Here is a 13,935-nt window from a genome sequence, read left to right on the forward strand (position 1 = left end):
TAGGGAGGGCAAATCTACTGATAGGAGTTCTGTTAATTGACTCCTCTGGCAATTCAGTGCCCTTCTTCCCCTCTCCCCCCCCTTAAGGAGGAAAGTTTATTCCCCAGCTTCTATTAGTGAAAGTCCATTAGTTAACCCCCATTCCCAACCCTTTCTTTTGGGGGGGGGGTGCCAATTAGTGACATTTATTTTCCCCTACCTCGTTCTTAAAAGGGGGAGATTGGGGAAGAAGTTGTAGGGAACTCTTGTTGACAGCAAGTGACCCTTCTTGAGGAAAGATCCTTCTCCCCCACACTAATTTTTAAGTTGAATCCCATGAGGAGTTGAACCCCCTTTTTCATTTGGGAGGAATGATGCTGAGTTAAAAGGATACTTGCCTCTTCCTTGTGGACGGGTTAGTGATTCCTCCAGTTAGAAACTGTGAAAGGGAATTAAGTCAAAGAGTATTACATTAAGCAGAGGTGTCTCCGTTAATCAACTTCCCTCTTCCCCCTCCCCTTTTTTCCAATTTAGAAACTTCTGAGAAGGGAAGACCCTTACCTCTTCTTCCCTTGTGGTGGTGTTATTTTTTCGCTTCTGTTGCCCCTTCTGTTAGGGTCAGATTTTCTCTTCCTCACCCTACTTCCCTTTGCAGAGAGCTATCGCCCTTTAAGTAGCCCTCATTAATTGCTACCATTTGGGGGAAGTGTTGTAGCTGCCTCCTGCCCCCAATCCCAATTGGCACTTGTTTTCCTTTTAGCTCTTAAGTTCTCTCTGGCTGAGAAGGGACCAGGTACTTTCTGTCCCTTAACATTCCCCCCCCCCCTCTGGGGTGAATGCATGGGAGATTAGGCATCTCCCATACTACAGATTTCCCTTCCGCCCCTCTTCCTGTAGAGGGAGGAAGCTCCACATAAGGACTCACTAATTTTGTGGGTGCCAATCTTGTCAAGAGGAAGATACTTGGGGATTATTGAAGCTTTTCAAAAGAAAGAAGATTCCCATTAGGGATTTGGGAGGAAAGGGCCAACTTTCTCTCCCCCCCTCCCAAAGTTAATATTCTCCCCACCTATTTGACAGGCATCTTGATCTCTTGTGGGAACGGTACAATTACCTGTCAAGGGGAAATCTCCCAATTCCTTTTTTTCCCTTTCTTTTCCCTACACATGTGCCAAGGATAACTTTCTCTTGACTCTCTGGGCTTGTGAACATCACATTGCATTTCCTTATTTAGATCTGAAGGCCACATAAACAGAACTGTGTGCATGTCCGTTCAGAAAGGGACTTAATTACTCTCAGCAAGATCGGTCAGGAGTCTGGCACTAATGGGATCCATCTGTTCTGAGTGATGCCTTCAAAAGCCCGGAGTTGCTGCAGTATAGCTTGAAGGTAGAGGGGGTTCCCCAAGAGCAGTATGATTAGAGGCTTCCCCCCTTTTTTCAAGACAGTTGCTTAAGCTGGAGGAATTGTGTAAGCTTAAACTTGCCTCAGGAGAGCTTGCACAAGCACCATCCCCTCCTCTCTCTTTTTTTGTGGGTGCTTAGTTCTGAGAGACTTGAATAGGGTTTGCGCTGCCTGCCTGCCTGCCTACCTTAATACCTGAAGCAGTGGGGTGACACATCATGTGTCAGGTAGACCCCAAGTGGTTGAAGGATGCCCTTGGTAGTACCTACTAGACACGGAAGGCCTCGAACCTTTGTCAAGGGTGGAAGAGAAGCAGTTGAAATCAGTATTGAAAATTCCTCCTTTAAAAAGACTTGGTTCCAGCTTCCGAACGGCTGAGAGGGCTCTCATCGGAGGTCGTATCTGGGTGGTGAGAGTGGTCAAAGCCGAGGGGTGTGTTTGGGCGCCTTGATTCTTCACCTCACGGTTTGGGAACAGGAGCTGCCATGCCTTGCTAGCAATGGAACACCCTCTGAGAGACTAGCTTTCTGTTTCCAAACGCAGGAAGTATTCTTGAAGATGACTTAAGTCCTCAAGGAAGGGGGGAAATACCTTGGACTTCCTCAGGAGAAAGTTGACTGTAAATCAACTTTGTTGCTTTCCCCCATCCTCCACACATTGTTTAAGAGAAGCTATATAAGTATTGGAACGAGGTGCTGGATCTCTGTAGGGCCCTCCTGGGCTCGAGAGAAAAGTTCTCATAGGCTTTCATTTTTCATTTGTAAATTAAAACGTTTGTACAATCTTTTTGGGAATTCGCTATTTACCTCCGCTGAACGTCCTTCTTCCCCACCCACCCTACCCCCAAAAAATTGGGAGTAAAAAGGGAGCATCCGATACACCAGGAAAGTGGATTTTTAAACTTTGGCACGCACACTTGTCGTCGTCGTCATAGAACGCAAAGAGGCTTGGGTCATTTTGATTCACGATGGAGGACTCCCAGCAGTTGGGGATGTTTGTCGAAAGCGAACTGATCTCGGTGGGCATGGATACTTTCATCCACCGCATAGACTCTACGGAAGTGATCTACCAGCCCCGCCGGAAAAGGGCAAAGCTCATAGGCAAGTACCTAATGGGGGACCTGCTTGGGGAAGGATCCTATGGCAAGGTCAAGGAGATGCTGGACTCCGAAACCCTCTGTAGGAGAGCAGTCAAGATCCTGAAGAAGAAGAAGCTGCGGAGGATCCCCAACGGGGAGGCCAATGTGAAAAAGTGAGTGTTGGGGGTTTGGGGGGGTGAGGGTGGGCCCATACCTACAAAAACTGAGTGTAGTTGTGTCTTCATAGCACGTTACTTCAGAATAAAGTAAAGGACCCCTGGATGGTTAAGTCCAGTCAAAGGCAACTGGGGTTGCAACGCTCATCTCGCTTCCAGGCTGAGGGAGCCGGCGTTTGTCTACAGACAGCTTTCCAGGTCATGTGACCAGCATGACTAAACTGCTTCTGGTGCAGTGGGACACCATGATGGAAACCAGAGCGCACGGGAATGCCAGGGATGCGGGTGGCACTGTGGTGCAAACCGCTGAGCCTCTTGGGCTTGCCGATCGGAAAGTCGGCAGTTCGAATCCCTGCAACAGAGTGAGCTCCCGGTGCTCTGTCCCAGCTCCTGCCAACCTAGCAGTTTGAAAGCACGCCAGTGCAAGTAGATAAATAGGTACCACTGTGGCGGGAAGGTAAAAGGCATTTCTGTGTGCTCTGGTTTCCGTCACGGTGTTCCATTGCGCCAGAAGCAGTTTAGTCCTGCTGGCCACGTGACCCGGAAAGCTGTCTGTTGAAAAACGCCAGCTCCCTTGGCTTGAAAAGTGAGATGGGCGCTGCAACCCCAGAATCCCTTTGGACTTTCCATGGGTCGTTTACCTTTTACCTTTACTGAAGAATTCCCACAAGACGTAGTGATGGCCGCCAACTTGGGTGTCTTTGAAAGAGTATTAGACCAGTGTTTTTCAACCTTTTTTGGGCAAAGGCACACTTGTTCCATGAAAAAAATCACGAGGCACACCACCATTAGAAAATGTTAAAAAATTTAACTCTGTGCCTATATTGACTATATATAAAGTAATTTCCCATGGCACACCAGGCAACATCTCGCGGCACACTAGTGTGCCGCGGAACAGTGGTTGAAAAACACTGTATTAGACAAATTGAAGGAGGAGGATGCTGTCAATGGGTTTTGTCCGCTGGCTGTGTTTTGCCTTCTCCATTGGGGGGAATTTTCCATTGCTGGAACTCTGAAGTGGGGAGAGTTGCTCTCGTGCTTGTGTCGGGCTTATGGGCTTATGCACCTTCACTGAGTAGCTTTCAGCAAAGACTGATGGGGCACCTCTTTACCCTGGCCTTTGACACCTCAGGTGTCCTTTTCCAGGATGCACCCTGTGCTTGTACCTGCAGTCTGTTCTGCCTGTATTTAATACTGGTTTTAAAATTGTTGTAACCTGCCCTGGGACCTGCTAGCGAACAAGCCCTGCCACGTCCTTGCCAGCCTAGGAAAACAGTGCAGTGCTGTTGAGGCTTGCCTGGGCCGAGCACTTTGCAGCCAGTAGAGACAACCCATGTTTCCTCAAGCCCCTGTGGCCCTTCAGACATTGCTAGCAATGCTAGAAACTCAGGTAAGGTAAACCCCTGACCATCAGGTCCAGTCGTGTCCGACTCTGGGGACACGGCGCTCATCTCACTCTATAGGCCGAGGGAGCCAGCGTTTGTCCGCAGATAGCTTCCGGGTCATGTGGCCAGCATGACAAACCTGCTTCTGGCGAACCAGAGCAGCGCACGGAAATGCCATTTACCTTCCCCCTGGAGCAGTCCCTATTTATCTACTTGCACTTTGACGTGCTTTTGAACTGCTAGGTGGGCAGGAGCTGGGACCGAGCAACGGGAGCTCACCCTGTGGCAGGGATTCGAACCGCCGACCTTCTGATCAGTAAGCCCTAGGCTCTGTGGTTTAACCCACAGCGCCACCTGGGTCCCAAGAAACTCAGGCATATAAGCTAATTGTCAAACGGGACCTTAAACCTGGGTTGCGGTCGCCACAATGGAATGTCTAGGCACCTTTTCTTTTCTTTTTGCTGTGGAATCTTATTTTTTATTATTCATTTCATTTCAGTAACGCTTTATATTTTAAAGAAAAACACCACAAACATGTTAAAACATGTTAAAAAAATCCAGACTAAAACAAATGCAAGCTTCAGGGGAAATATTTCAGATACTTCTGAAAGTGACATTTTTTCTCGGCTTATGTTCGGGTTCTGAAAGCGGCAAACCCGGAAGTATTTTTCCGGGTTTCACCGCTCACGCATGCGCAGAAGCACGCACCGCGCACATGCACAGAACAGGCACCTCCGGTTGCGGAAACCTTGGGATCCAACCGGAGCTCCGGAATGGATCCCGTCCGTAACCGGAGGTACCACTTTATTTATTTGCCTACTTAATTTTTAGATCTGCCCCATAGCAGAATGACTCGAGGAAGCCATTGGGGTGTAGTAGAGCAGGGGTAGGCAACCTAAGGCCCAGGGGCCGGATCTGGCCCAATTGCCTTCTCAATCCGGCTCCTGGATGGTCTGGGAATCAGCATGTTTTTACATGAGTAGAATGTGTCCTTTTATTTAAAATGCATCTCTGGGTTATTTGTGGGGCCTGCCTGGTATTTTTACATGAGTAGAATTTGTGCTTTTATTTAAAATGCATCTCTGGGTTATTTGTGGGGCATAGGAATTTGTTCAATTTTTTCCCCAAAATATAGTCTGGCCCACCACATGGTCTGAGGGACAGTGGACCGGCCCTCTGCTGAAAAAGTTTGCTGACCCCTGGTCTACATCCATCGAGGGGAGACGCCACCCCTAAAAGGCCTCTGCGCACCTTCTTGACAGACCAAGCCTTATGAGGAACAGTGGAGGGAGTTGGGGAGGTTTTTTGAGCTGTGACTCTTGCAGTGCAGGGGGTTGGACTAGATGACCCTCGGGGGTCCCTTCTATCTCTACAATTCTACAGTTCTAAAGTCCTATTGCTTGCCATCTTCACTTGTGGGGGAAAGCTCTTTGGAGGCCGGTGAGATGTGCTTACAGGCAGGTACACCGAGCAGGGAGATTTCAGCTGCTGTTCTAAATAGACCTGCCTTCCCCCAACTTCTAGATCAGGGGTTGGCAAAGTTTACCTTTCCTGAGCCGGTTCACTCCCGTGGAGATCACTCCGTGTGCCGGATCGCATCTGCGCATGCACAGACGCGATTTCCGGTGCCGCAGATGCGAGTCCCCGCTCCGCCCTGTGCCGGTTTAGCACAGCGCGCTGGGACTCACTGAGCAAGTAGCTTGGTTCGGGGGCGGCTCGTGGGCCGTTTAAACAACCCCCGCGTGCTGCTTGTGGCCCATGGGCCGCAGGTTGCCGACCCCTGTTCTACATCTTAAACTTCCATGGGTGCCAGCCAACATTTTGGACCACAACACCAGCCTGATTTAAAACGTCTAGAGGGGCTCAGGTTGTGGGAGGCTGCTATTTGTTGTTGCTTAGTCGTTTAGTTGTGTCCGACTCTTCGTGACCCCATGGACCAGAGCACGCCAGGCCCTCCTGTCTTCCGCTGCCTCCCACAGTTTGGTCAGACTCATGTTGGTAGCTTCGAGAACACTGTCCCACCATCTCATCCTCTGTCGTCCCCTTCTCCTTGTGCCCTCCATCTTTCCCAACAACATCAGGGTCTTTTCCAGGGAATCTTCCCTTCTCATGAGGTGGCCAAAGTATTGGAGCCTCAACTTCAGGATCTGCCCTTCCAGTGAGCACTCAGGGCTCATTTCTTTAAGCCTGCTGGCAGCTCCCTGAAGCCTCCCTAAAGGCAATGCTGCCTGTCTTCATTTTCCTTCCTTTATGTGCCCCTGCAGTTCTCCCAGGCCTTTTAAATGTGAGGGTACACCTTATCAATAGCCCCCCCCCAACAAAAACCCAGGTACAGTGGTACCTCAGGTTACAGACGCTTCAGGTTACAGACTCCGCTAACCCAGAAATAGGACCTCGGGTTCAGAACTTTGCTTCAGGATAAGAACAGAAATCGTGCGGCGGCAGCCGGAGGCTCCATTAGATAAAGCGGTACCTCTGGTTAAGAACAGTTTCAGGTTAAGAACGGACCTCCGGAACAAATTAAGTTCTTAACCCGAGGTACCACTGTATTGGTATCTGAAAATAGTGCCAACCCCTGCCCCCCAAAACAAGCTGGTCGCCTCTTTAAAAAGCCAGCATCTACCCAGCTTGTTCCGGCATCTGCTGATCATCAGCCCTGTGGGGTTTTTCTGCCTCTTTAGGCAATCTTGGAAGGCAGAGGACGAGACGGTTGGACAGTGTTCTCGAAGCTACTAACATGAGTTTGGCCAAACTGCGAGAGGCAGTGAAGGATAGGCGTGCCTGGCGTGCTCTCTGGTCCATGGGGTCACGAAGAGTCGGACACGACTGAACAACAACAACAATTCTGTGTCTTATCCTAGGCCCCCTTTTACAGGGTGCATTTAAAACTGTGCCTTGTCACTTTAAACAGTCCTGGGAGCTGTGGTTTGTTAAAGATGCTGAGTATTGTTTGCAGACCCCTATCCACCTCACCGAGCTACAATTTCCAGAGTGGTTTAGCAGTCAGTCCCTCTTCCCAGGGAGCTCTTGGGAATGTGCACTTATGACTTTACTGTGTGTGTGTGTGTTTGTGTGTGTGCGTGTGTTTTTGCAGTGGCCCAAACTTAATGGCTCTCCCATGGTGAACAAGATCTCCTCCAGGCCGCTGTTAAGGAAGCTTTTGCAATCTGGAAAGGGTTCCCACCCCCACCCCACCCCCCATCATTCCTGGGATAGCTCAGTCCAGTAGAGCGCAAGACTTAAATTCAAGGTTGTGGGTCCGAGCCCCACATGGGGCAAAGTTTCTTGCATTGCAGGAGGCTGAACTAGATTACGCTCGTGGTCCCTTCCAGCTCTACAATTCTGTGATTTTGCAGCATGGCTTAGCAGTAATGAGATAACATACATACGGGTGTGGAAATTCTCCCGGGGGTGTGGAAATTACTGTGGGCTCATTTGGATGGCCTACCATATTGGTTTTAGTCGGTTAATCAAGATGGATTGGGTTTAACAACAACAACAGATTTGTTGGGTTGTTTTTGTTGTTCAGTCATGTCCGGCTCTTCGTAACGCCATGGACCAGAGCACGCCCAGCACCCCTATCCTCCACTGCCTCCCGCAGTTTGGCCAAACTCATGTTAGTAGCTTCAAGAACACTGTCCAACCATCTCATCCTCTGTCGTCCCCTTCTCCTTGTGCCCTCCATCTTTCCCAACATCAGGGTCTTTTCCAGGGAGTCTTCTCTTCTCATGAGGTGGCCAAAGTACTGGAGCCTCAACTTCAGGATCTGCCCTTCCAGTGAGCACTCAGGGCTGATTTCTTTAAGGATTGATAAGTTTGATCTTCTTGCAGTCCATGGGACTCTCAAGAGTCTCCTCCAGCACCATAATTCAAAAGCATCAATTCTTGGGCGATCAGTCTTCTTTATAGTCCAGCTCTCACTTCCATACATCACTACTGGGAAAACCATAGCTTTAACTATACGGACCTTTGTCGGCAAGGTGATGTCTCTGCTTTTTAAGATGCTGGGTAGGTGCCCTTAACTGGCCCACAAGGGTTATGTTTTTAAAGTGATGTACCATAGTGGGAATGGCCGTACACTGATCATAGAATTGTAGAGCTGGAAGAGACACCAAGGGTCATCTAGTCCAACCCTCCGATGGTCCCGGATTCAAGCCCTGACATCTCATGCCCTGTTTCACCCCCTCCTAGGGTGGTTTTGCCTGGAAATGAGTCCTTGAACGTCAACCATGTCTCTTGCTTGCTTGGATGGATGGCATGTGTGTAGCAACTAGCCTATTGTACAAAGGTAAACATATTGCCCCGCCCACTTTTGTCCCTGGCCCCTCCCACTGCCACTCTGTGGCCTCTGGGAGGAAATGTGGCCCTCAGAGTGAAAAGTTATCTGCTTTGAGTTCCCGAGCAATAGAGCAGCCAGTCCCTCTCTGGTTCTCTGGAAGAAGTTTGTTGATCGTGCCAGGGGAGGTTTATTTTTCTCTTTTCCCCTCCTCTCTCTCCCACCGCCGCTGCTTTTCGCTTGCTGATTTGGCCATCTGGCTGCCTTTGGCTACCGGCCAGATTCCGACATCCTGCCTTGTCATGGTGACGGTAAACAGAGGGGGAGATCCTTGCGTGAACCTGTCGGCCATGCGCAAGGGACTTCTTGTCCTTTTAAAGAACTCAGTTGCTAGGGCGATGCTGGCCGGAGCTTTGAAGCTGGGCCCAGAGAGGAAGTCCTGAGGAAAGGGTCTGGGAGGCAGACAGTCCGTATGGAAGCCTCGGCCCAGCCTTAACCCACCTGGGGCTCTACAGATGTTTCAGCAGGGATCTGATTTTCGGTTGCAGTGGGTTCTTCCCCCTGGGCTACAAAGCCAGTGTTAGAAACGGAGATATATATATACATTAGGCAAATCACCAAATGGCCCCTCAAGCCTCGGTTATGGTCGCCACAACAGAATGTCTAGTCACCTTTCTTTAAATGAGATATTATTATTATTATTAATTTCATTTTTATACCACTTTTCAGTTTAAAGGAGAGGGGAATCTCAGAGTGGTTTACAACATATTCACTATCAAATAAAACAATCCAGGAAAAAAATGAATTCAAGCTTCAAGGAAAATATTTCAGACAATTGGCTTTCCCCCTATTTATTTACCTACTTAATTTATAGAGCTGCCCCATCAAAGAAGTACAGTCGTACGTTGAACGGAATCCATTCCGGAAGTCCATTTGACTTCCAAAACATTCAGGAACCAAGGCGTGGCTTCTGATTGGCTGCAGGGGCTAGCAGCTAGACCCAAGCTATCTGTCCAAGCTGCAGCCACACAGAGATGGCAGCAGTGAGCGGCTACAGCTTCCTTTATGTCAGAGGTGGGCAACTCCCAAGAGACTGCGATGTACTCAGAGTTAAAAACTGGCAGTGATCTACCCCCATTTTTTAGGGGTTCTGGTCAAAGTTGTTGAGTAGGGGTTGGCAAGGTTTACCGGCCATGGGTTGGATCACTTCCACTGAGATCGCATACCCAGACACCAAAATCGCGTCTGCGCAGAAGCAGTTTTCGGCATCTGGACATGCGCAGACACGATTTCCAGCATCGCTCAGTGAGTCCCCGCACCTTGCTGTGTCACTTTAGCGCAGCACGCAGGGGGCTCACCAAGCGGGTGGCTCAGTTCAGGGGCGGCTCGTGGTCCGGTGAAACGGTCTTCGCAGGCCGCATCCGGCCCATGGGCCGCACGTTGCCGACCCCTGTTCTTGAGCTTCTTTGGGGAGAGCCAGTGATCTACCACAGACGTCCAGTGATCTACCAGTAGATCACAATTTACCTGTTGCTTTATATGATGTCCTGCACTTTGGACTGTCAGAATACTGCAGCTGTCCACAACATCTACCCTGGGAGTGAGCCAGGAAGTGGACAGGGCCTTGCTCTAAGGGGTGGGGGGTGGGGTGGGCAGACATGGCCCAAAACCGCAGGAAGGAACAGTCTGTCCCCTTGCACGAGTGCAGTATCCTCTGCTTGGCAGCCAGAGCCTCCTTATGGGCTGCCTTTCTCTCTCTCTCCCTTCCTGCTGCCAATCAGCTGTTCCCTTTCCCCAACGCTTGACACAGAGCTGAGTCGCTCTTCCTGTTTTCGAGCTTTTGGGTGTGAGAATGAAGCAACAGAGGTTGCCAAGAACTGGTAGCCTGAACCGCAGAGGGAGGCCGGGCGCAGGGTGGGAGGGAGGGGACGGTTTCTCTAGAAATCAAATCGCCCATTTGCTTCGCGAGTTTAGCCTTGCAAGTGGTTTGCAAAACAATTTGCGCAACAAGACAGTGCTGGCCAGGATTCTCCCAACATGCCGTTCCTGCAAAGAAGGGGGAGCTTGAGGCCACGGTGAAGGACTTGCAAGCGGTAAAGCTCGCAGCATAGGGAGCTGCTTCATACCACGTTAGGTCAGCGGTCCCATCCGTCTAGCTCAGTATTGTCTGGGTGTCAGGCAGGGGATTATCTTTCCCAGCCCGATCTTACATTCCTGAGTTTCGAACACCACCCGCCCAAGTGAGCTAAACCTGTCGTCCTGCTCCTTGCCTTATACCAGGGGTCCTCAGACTTTTTCAGCAGGGGGCCGGTCCACTGTCCCTCAGACCTTGTGGGGGGCCGGACTATATTGGGGGGGGGGAATGAACAAGGGGCAATGAGCGGTTCGCGAAAGGGCTTTGGAGAGGGGCTTCTTTAAATGGTGGCCGCTCAGTCAACCACAGCTCCTGTGGGGCTGGCAGCAGCGGTGGCACATGAAAGGGCTCTGGAGAGGGGCTGGCACCAACAAAGCCCAGCCCCCTTCCTCCTCTAGGCAGGGCGGGGAGAAGCCAGGAGGAGGGAGGAAGGAGGAGGAGGCGCCGCCATGTGAGGGAGAGGGGAAGAATGTGCACGTGCTGGCGACCCACGCAGCGATTCCCGGACCGTCCGCGGTCCAGATTTAGAAGGCAGTTGGGCCTAGTTTGCCGACCCGCACCTTATACTCTCCCCCCCCCCCACTCTGCCGCTGAAGTGTCCATATTCCAAGATGCCTCTGCTTGTATCCTGTAGTCTCCGGAAGAAGTCAAATACGCCGCCAGCTCCCTCTGCCACCAACTGCTGCAGAGCTCTCTTCCCATCACTTAGCAATAGGGCACCATAACGAGGTTGCCGGTTCATTTCCGGGCCTGATTCAAGGTTCTCGCGTTAGTGTTTAACTAGGTTCGCCACTGTGAGAACAGAACGCTGGCTCTTCTGGTGTTCTTAGAGATGGGTGGGTACAGAGAGCAACCTGCGGCAGTGCCTCTGAGCCTCCATTCTCAGCCCACACAGCTAAAGGAACAGAATTCATTCCTAGAGCGAAGGGAGCATCCTCCCTTGACTCCCTCTGCAAAGAGGAGGTTGCTTTGGCCACCTGCATATATATATATATATATTTCTCTCTCTCTCTCCTTCCAGGGAAATCCAGCTCCTGCGGCGGCTGCGGCACAAGAACGTCATCCAGCTGGTTGACGTCTTGTACAACGAAGAGAAGCAGAAGATATATCCTTTCTCCCCTGTCTGGGGCGTGTACGGCTTCAGGCTTCGTCCGTTTCCCCCTCTCTCGCGAGCCTCATGGATTCTAAGCCTCTTTTGCCTTGGTACCCAAGGAGCAAATTCACCCATTTCATGGTGTGGGTTCATTCCTTGGCATCTTCAGTTAAAAGAATTGGGTGGCAGTTGACGGGAGACACCTTTCGCTACCTAAAACTCCTGCCCATCAGAGCAGGGTAGACCAGGAGCCCTGGTCTTACGCCCTGCTGCTCCCTCTGTTAAATCCTTGGCCTGGCTAGTGTTCGAAATTCACCAGGCGCATTTTGCGGCTGGCGTGGGTCCAATTGTGACCACGTGGAGATCTCTGGGTGCCAGGTTGGCAAGTGACATCTCCATCTGTCTGGCCCCACCAGCTTTCATAAGCAGGGAAGCAGAAGAGCTTAATTCCATGCATTTATCTCCCATCTTTTTCTCCAAGGTTCACCCTCCCTACAACGAACCTGCGAGGTAGGTTAAGAGCAGGCATGGCCAGACTTGGCCCTCCAGTTGCTTTGGGACAACAACTCCCATCATCCCTGACCACTGGTCCTGTTAGCTAGGGATGATGGGAGTTGTGGTCCCAAAACAGCCGGAGAGCCAAGTTTGGCCATCACTGTTTAAGAGGCTGCGACTTAACTCCAAGGTCACCCTGTGAGCTTCATGACGGAGTGGGGATTCGAACCCTGATCTCCCTGATCCTCATCCGACACTAACCACTGTACCCCACTGGCTTCCTAGAGCACTTCTGCTATGGGGCAGCTCTATGTAGGCAGATAAATAAGTGGGGGGGGGGGGAAGCAACATGTCCCTTAGAGAAGGATCTGAAATATTTTCTTGGACGCTTGAATTTCTATCGTTCTGGGGTTTTTTTACGTTTCAATGCGTCGTAAACCACTTTGAGATTCCCCCCCCCCCTTTTAAAATACGAAGTGGTATAGAAGTGAAATGAACAATAATAATAATAAACTTCATTTTGGGGAGTTGGAGGGAGAATGGCGACTGATCGTTCCGTTGTGGCGACCTAGGTTTCAGGCGCCATTAGACGATTAGCTTATACAGTGGTACCTTGGGTCACAGACGCTTCAGGTTACAGACTCCGCTAACCCGGAAACAGTACCTCAGGTTAAGAACTTTGCTTCAGCATGAGAACAGCGGCAGGGCGTCGCAGCGGCAGGGCATCAGCGGCAGGCCCCGTTAGCTAAAGTGGTACAGGTTAAGAACGGACCTCCAGAACGAATTAAGTTCTTAACCCAAGGTACCACTGTATTTCTGATTTTTTTCCAACCCTGCCCGGCTGCCGCTTCCTTAGCTCTTCCTCTCACGTATATGGTGATGGAATACTGCGTGTGTGGGATGCAGGAGATGTTGGACAGCGTCCCCGACAAAAAGTTCCCCGTCTTTCAAGCGCATGGGTAAGTTAAGCAAGGCAGGTGCCATTTCTTGTGCCTCCCCACCATAGCTGTCAAGTTCTCCCTTATTCTAAGGGAAATTCCATTATGCCGAATAGGCTTCCTCGTGAGAAAAGGTAAAACCTGACAGCTATGCTCCCCACCCACCCTGTCTGAGCAGTCCTGGCTTTGGTGCTAGTGGAAACTGGATAATAATAATAATAATAATAATAAATAAATTTATTATTTATACCCCGCACGTCTGGCTGGGTTTTCCCAGCCACTCTGGGCGGCTCCCAACAGAACAATTAAAAACACAATAAAACATCAAACATTAAAAACTTCCCCAAACAGGGCTGCCTTCAGGTGTCTTCTCCCCTCTCCACACGCAGGTACTTCTGCCAGCTTATTGATGGCTTAGAATACCTGCACAGCCAAGGGATTGTCCACAAGGATATCAAACCAGGAAACCTCCTGCTCACGACCAACGGGACGCTGAAGATTTCGGATCTGGGCGTGGCAGAGGTACGTTTTCGAGCTCCCGTGTTTAGGCATGCGTTTTGTTTGCCTACGAATCTCCCTCTGTATTGTTGAGTGTGGCTGCCCCTCTTCCGTGGGTCAACCGCTATCCACACTTCTGGAAAAGCTTCTTGAAACAACGACGTCTTAATTCAGTTAATGAAGACATTAAACAAAAAACAAAAGGTCCTGCTCCCTGGTTACTGTGGAGCAGGCCTCTGGTATTTTTGGTACCCAAAGGAGGAAATCTCCTACAGAGTATAGTGACTTATGGGGTATATAAGAGGTAAGGCCTATCTCTCAAGGGCCCCCATACATGTTTGTGGCTGTAGAGGTGAAATCCACTAAATTAATAGAATTTTAGAGTTGGAAGGGACCCCAAAGGTCGTCCAACCCAACCCCCTGCAATGCAGGAATCTTTTCGCCCAATGTGGGACTTGAACCCACAACCCTGAGATTAA

General features: G+C 50.3%; 1 protein-coding gene across 2 annotated transcripts in view; it reads left to right on the forward strand.

Annotated features, from left to right (window-relative positions):
- Positions 1-828: 828 nt before the first annotated feature.
- Positions 829-13,935, forward strand: part of STK11 (serine/threonine kinase 11) — a 47,211-nt gene continuing 34,104 nt past the window's right edge. Inside the window, exons 1-4 of one of the 2 annotated variants that reach the window (XM_033136569.1) lie at positions 829-2,634; positions 11,454-11,537; positions 12,890-12,979; positions 13,348-13,480. In XM_033136569.1, coding sequence (XP_032992460.1) covers positions 2,351-2,634; positions 11,454-11,537; positions 12,890-12,979; positions 13,348-13,480 — 591 coding nt within the window. In that variant the 5' untranslated portion in view covers positions 829-2,350. The remainder of the gene's footprint in view (positions 2,635-11,453; positions 11,538-12,889; positions 12,980-13,347; positions 13,481-13,935) is intronic. The other variant, XM_033136568.1, reaches the window with a different exon arrangement.

This window comes from Lacerta agilis, chromosome 18, assembly GCF_009819535.1.
Source record: "Lacerta agilis isolate rLacAgi1 chromosome 18, rLacAgi1.pri, whole genome shotgun sequence".
Lineage (NCBI taxonomy): Eukaryota > Metazoa > Chordata > Lepidosauria > Squamata > Lacertidae > Lacerta > Lacerta agilis.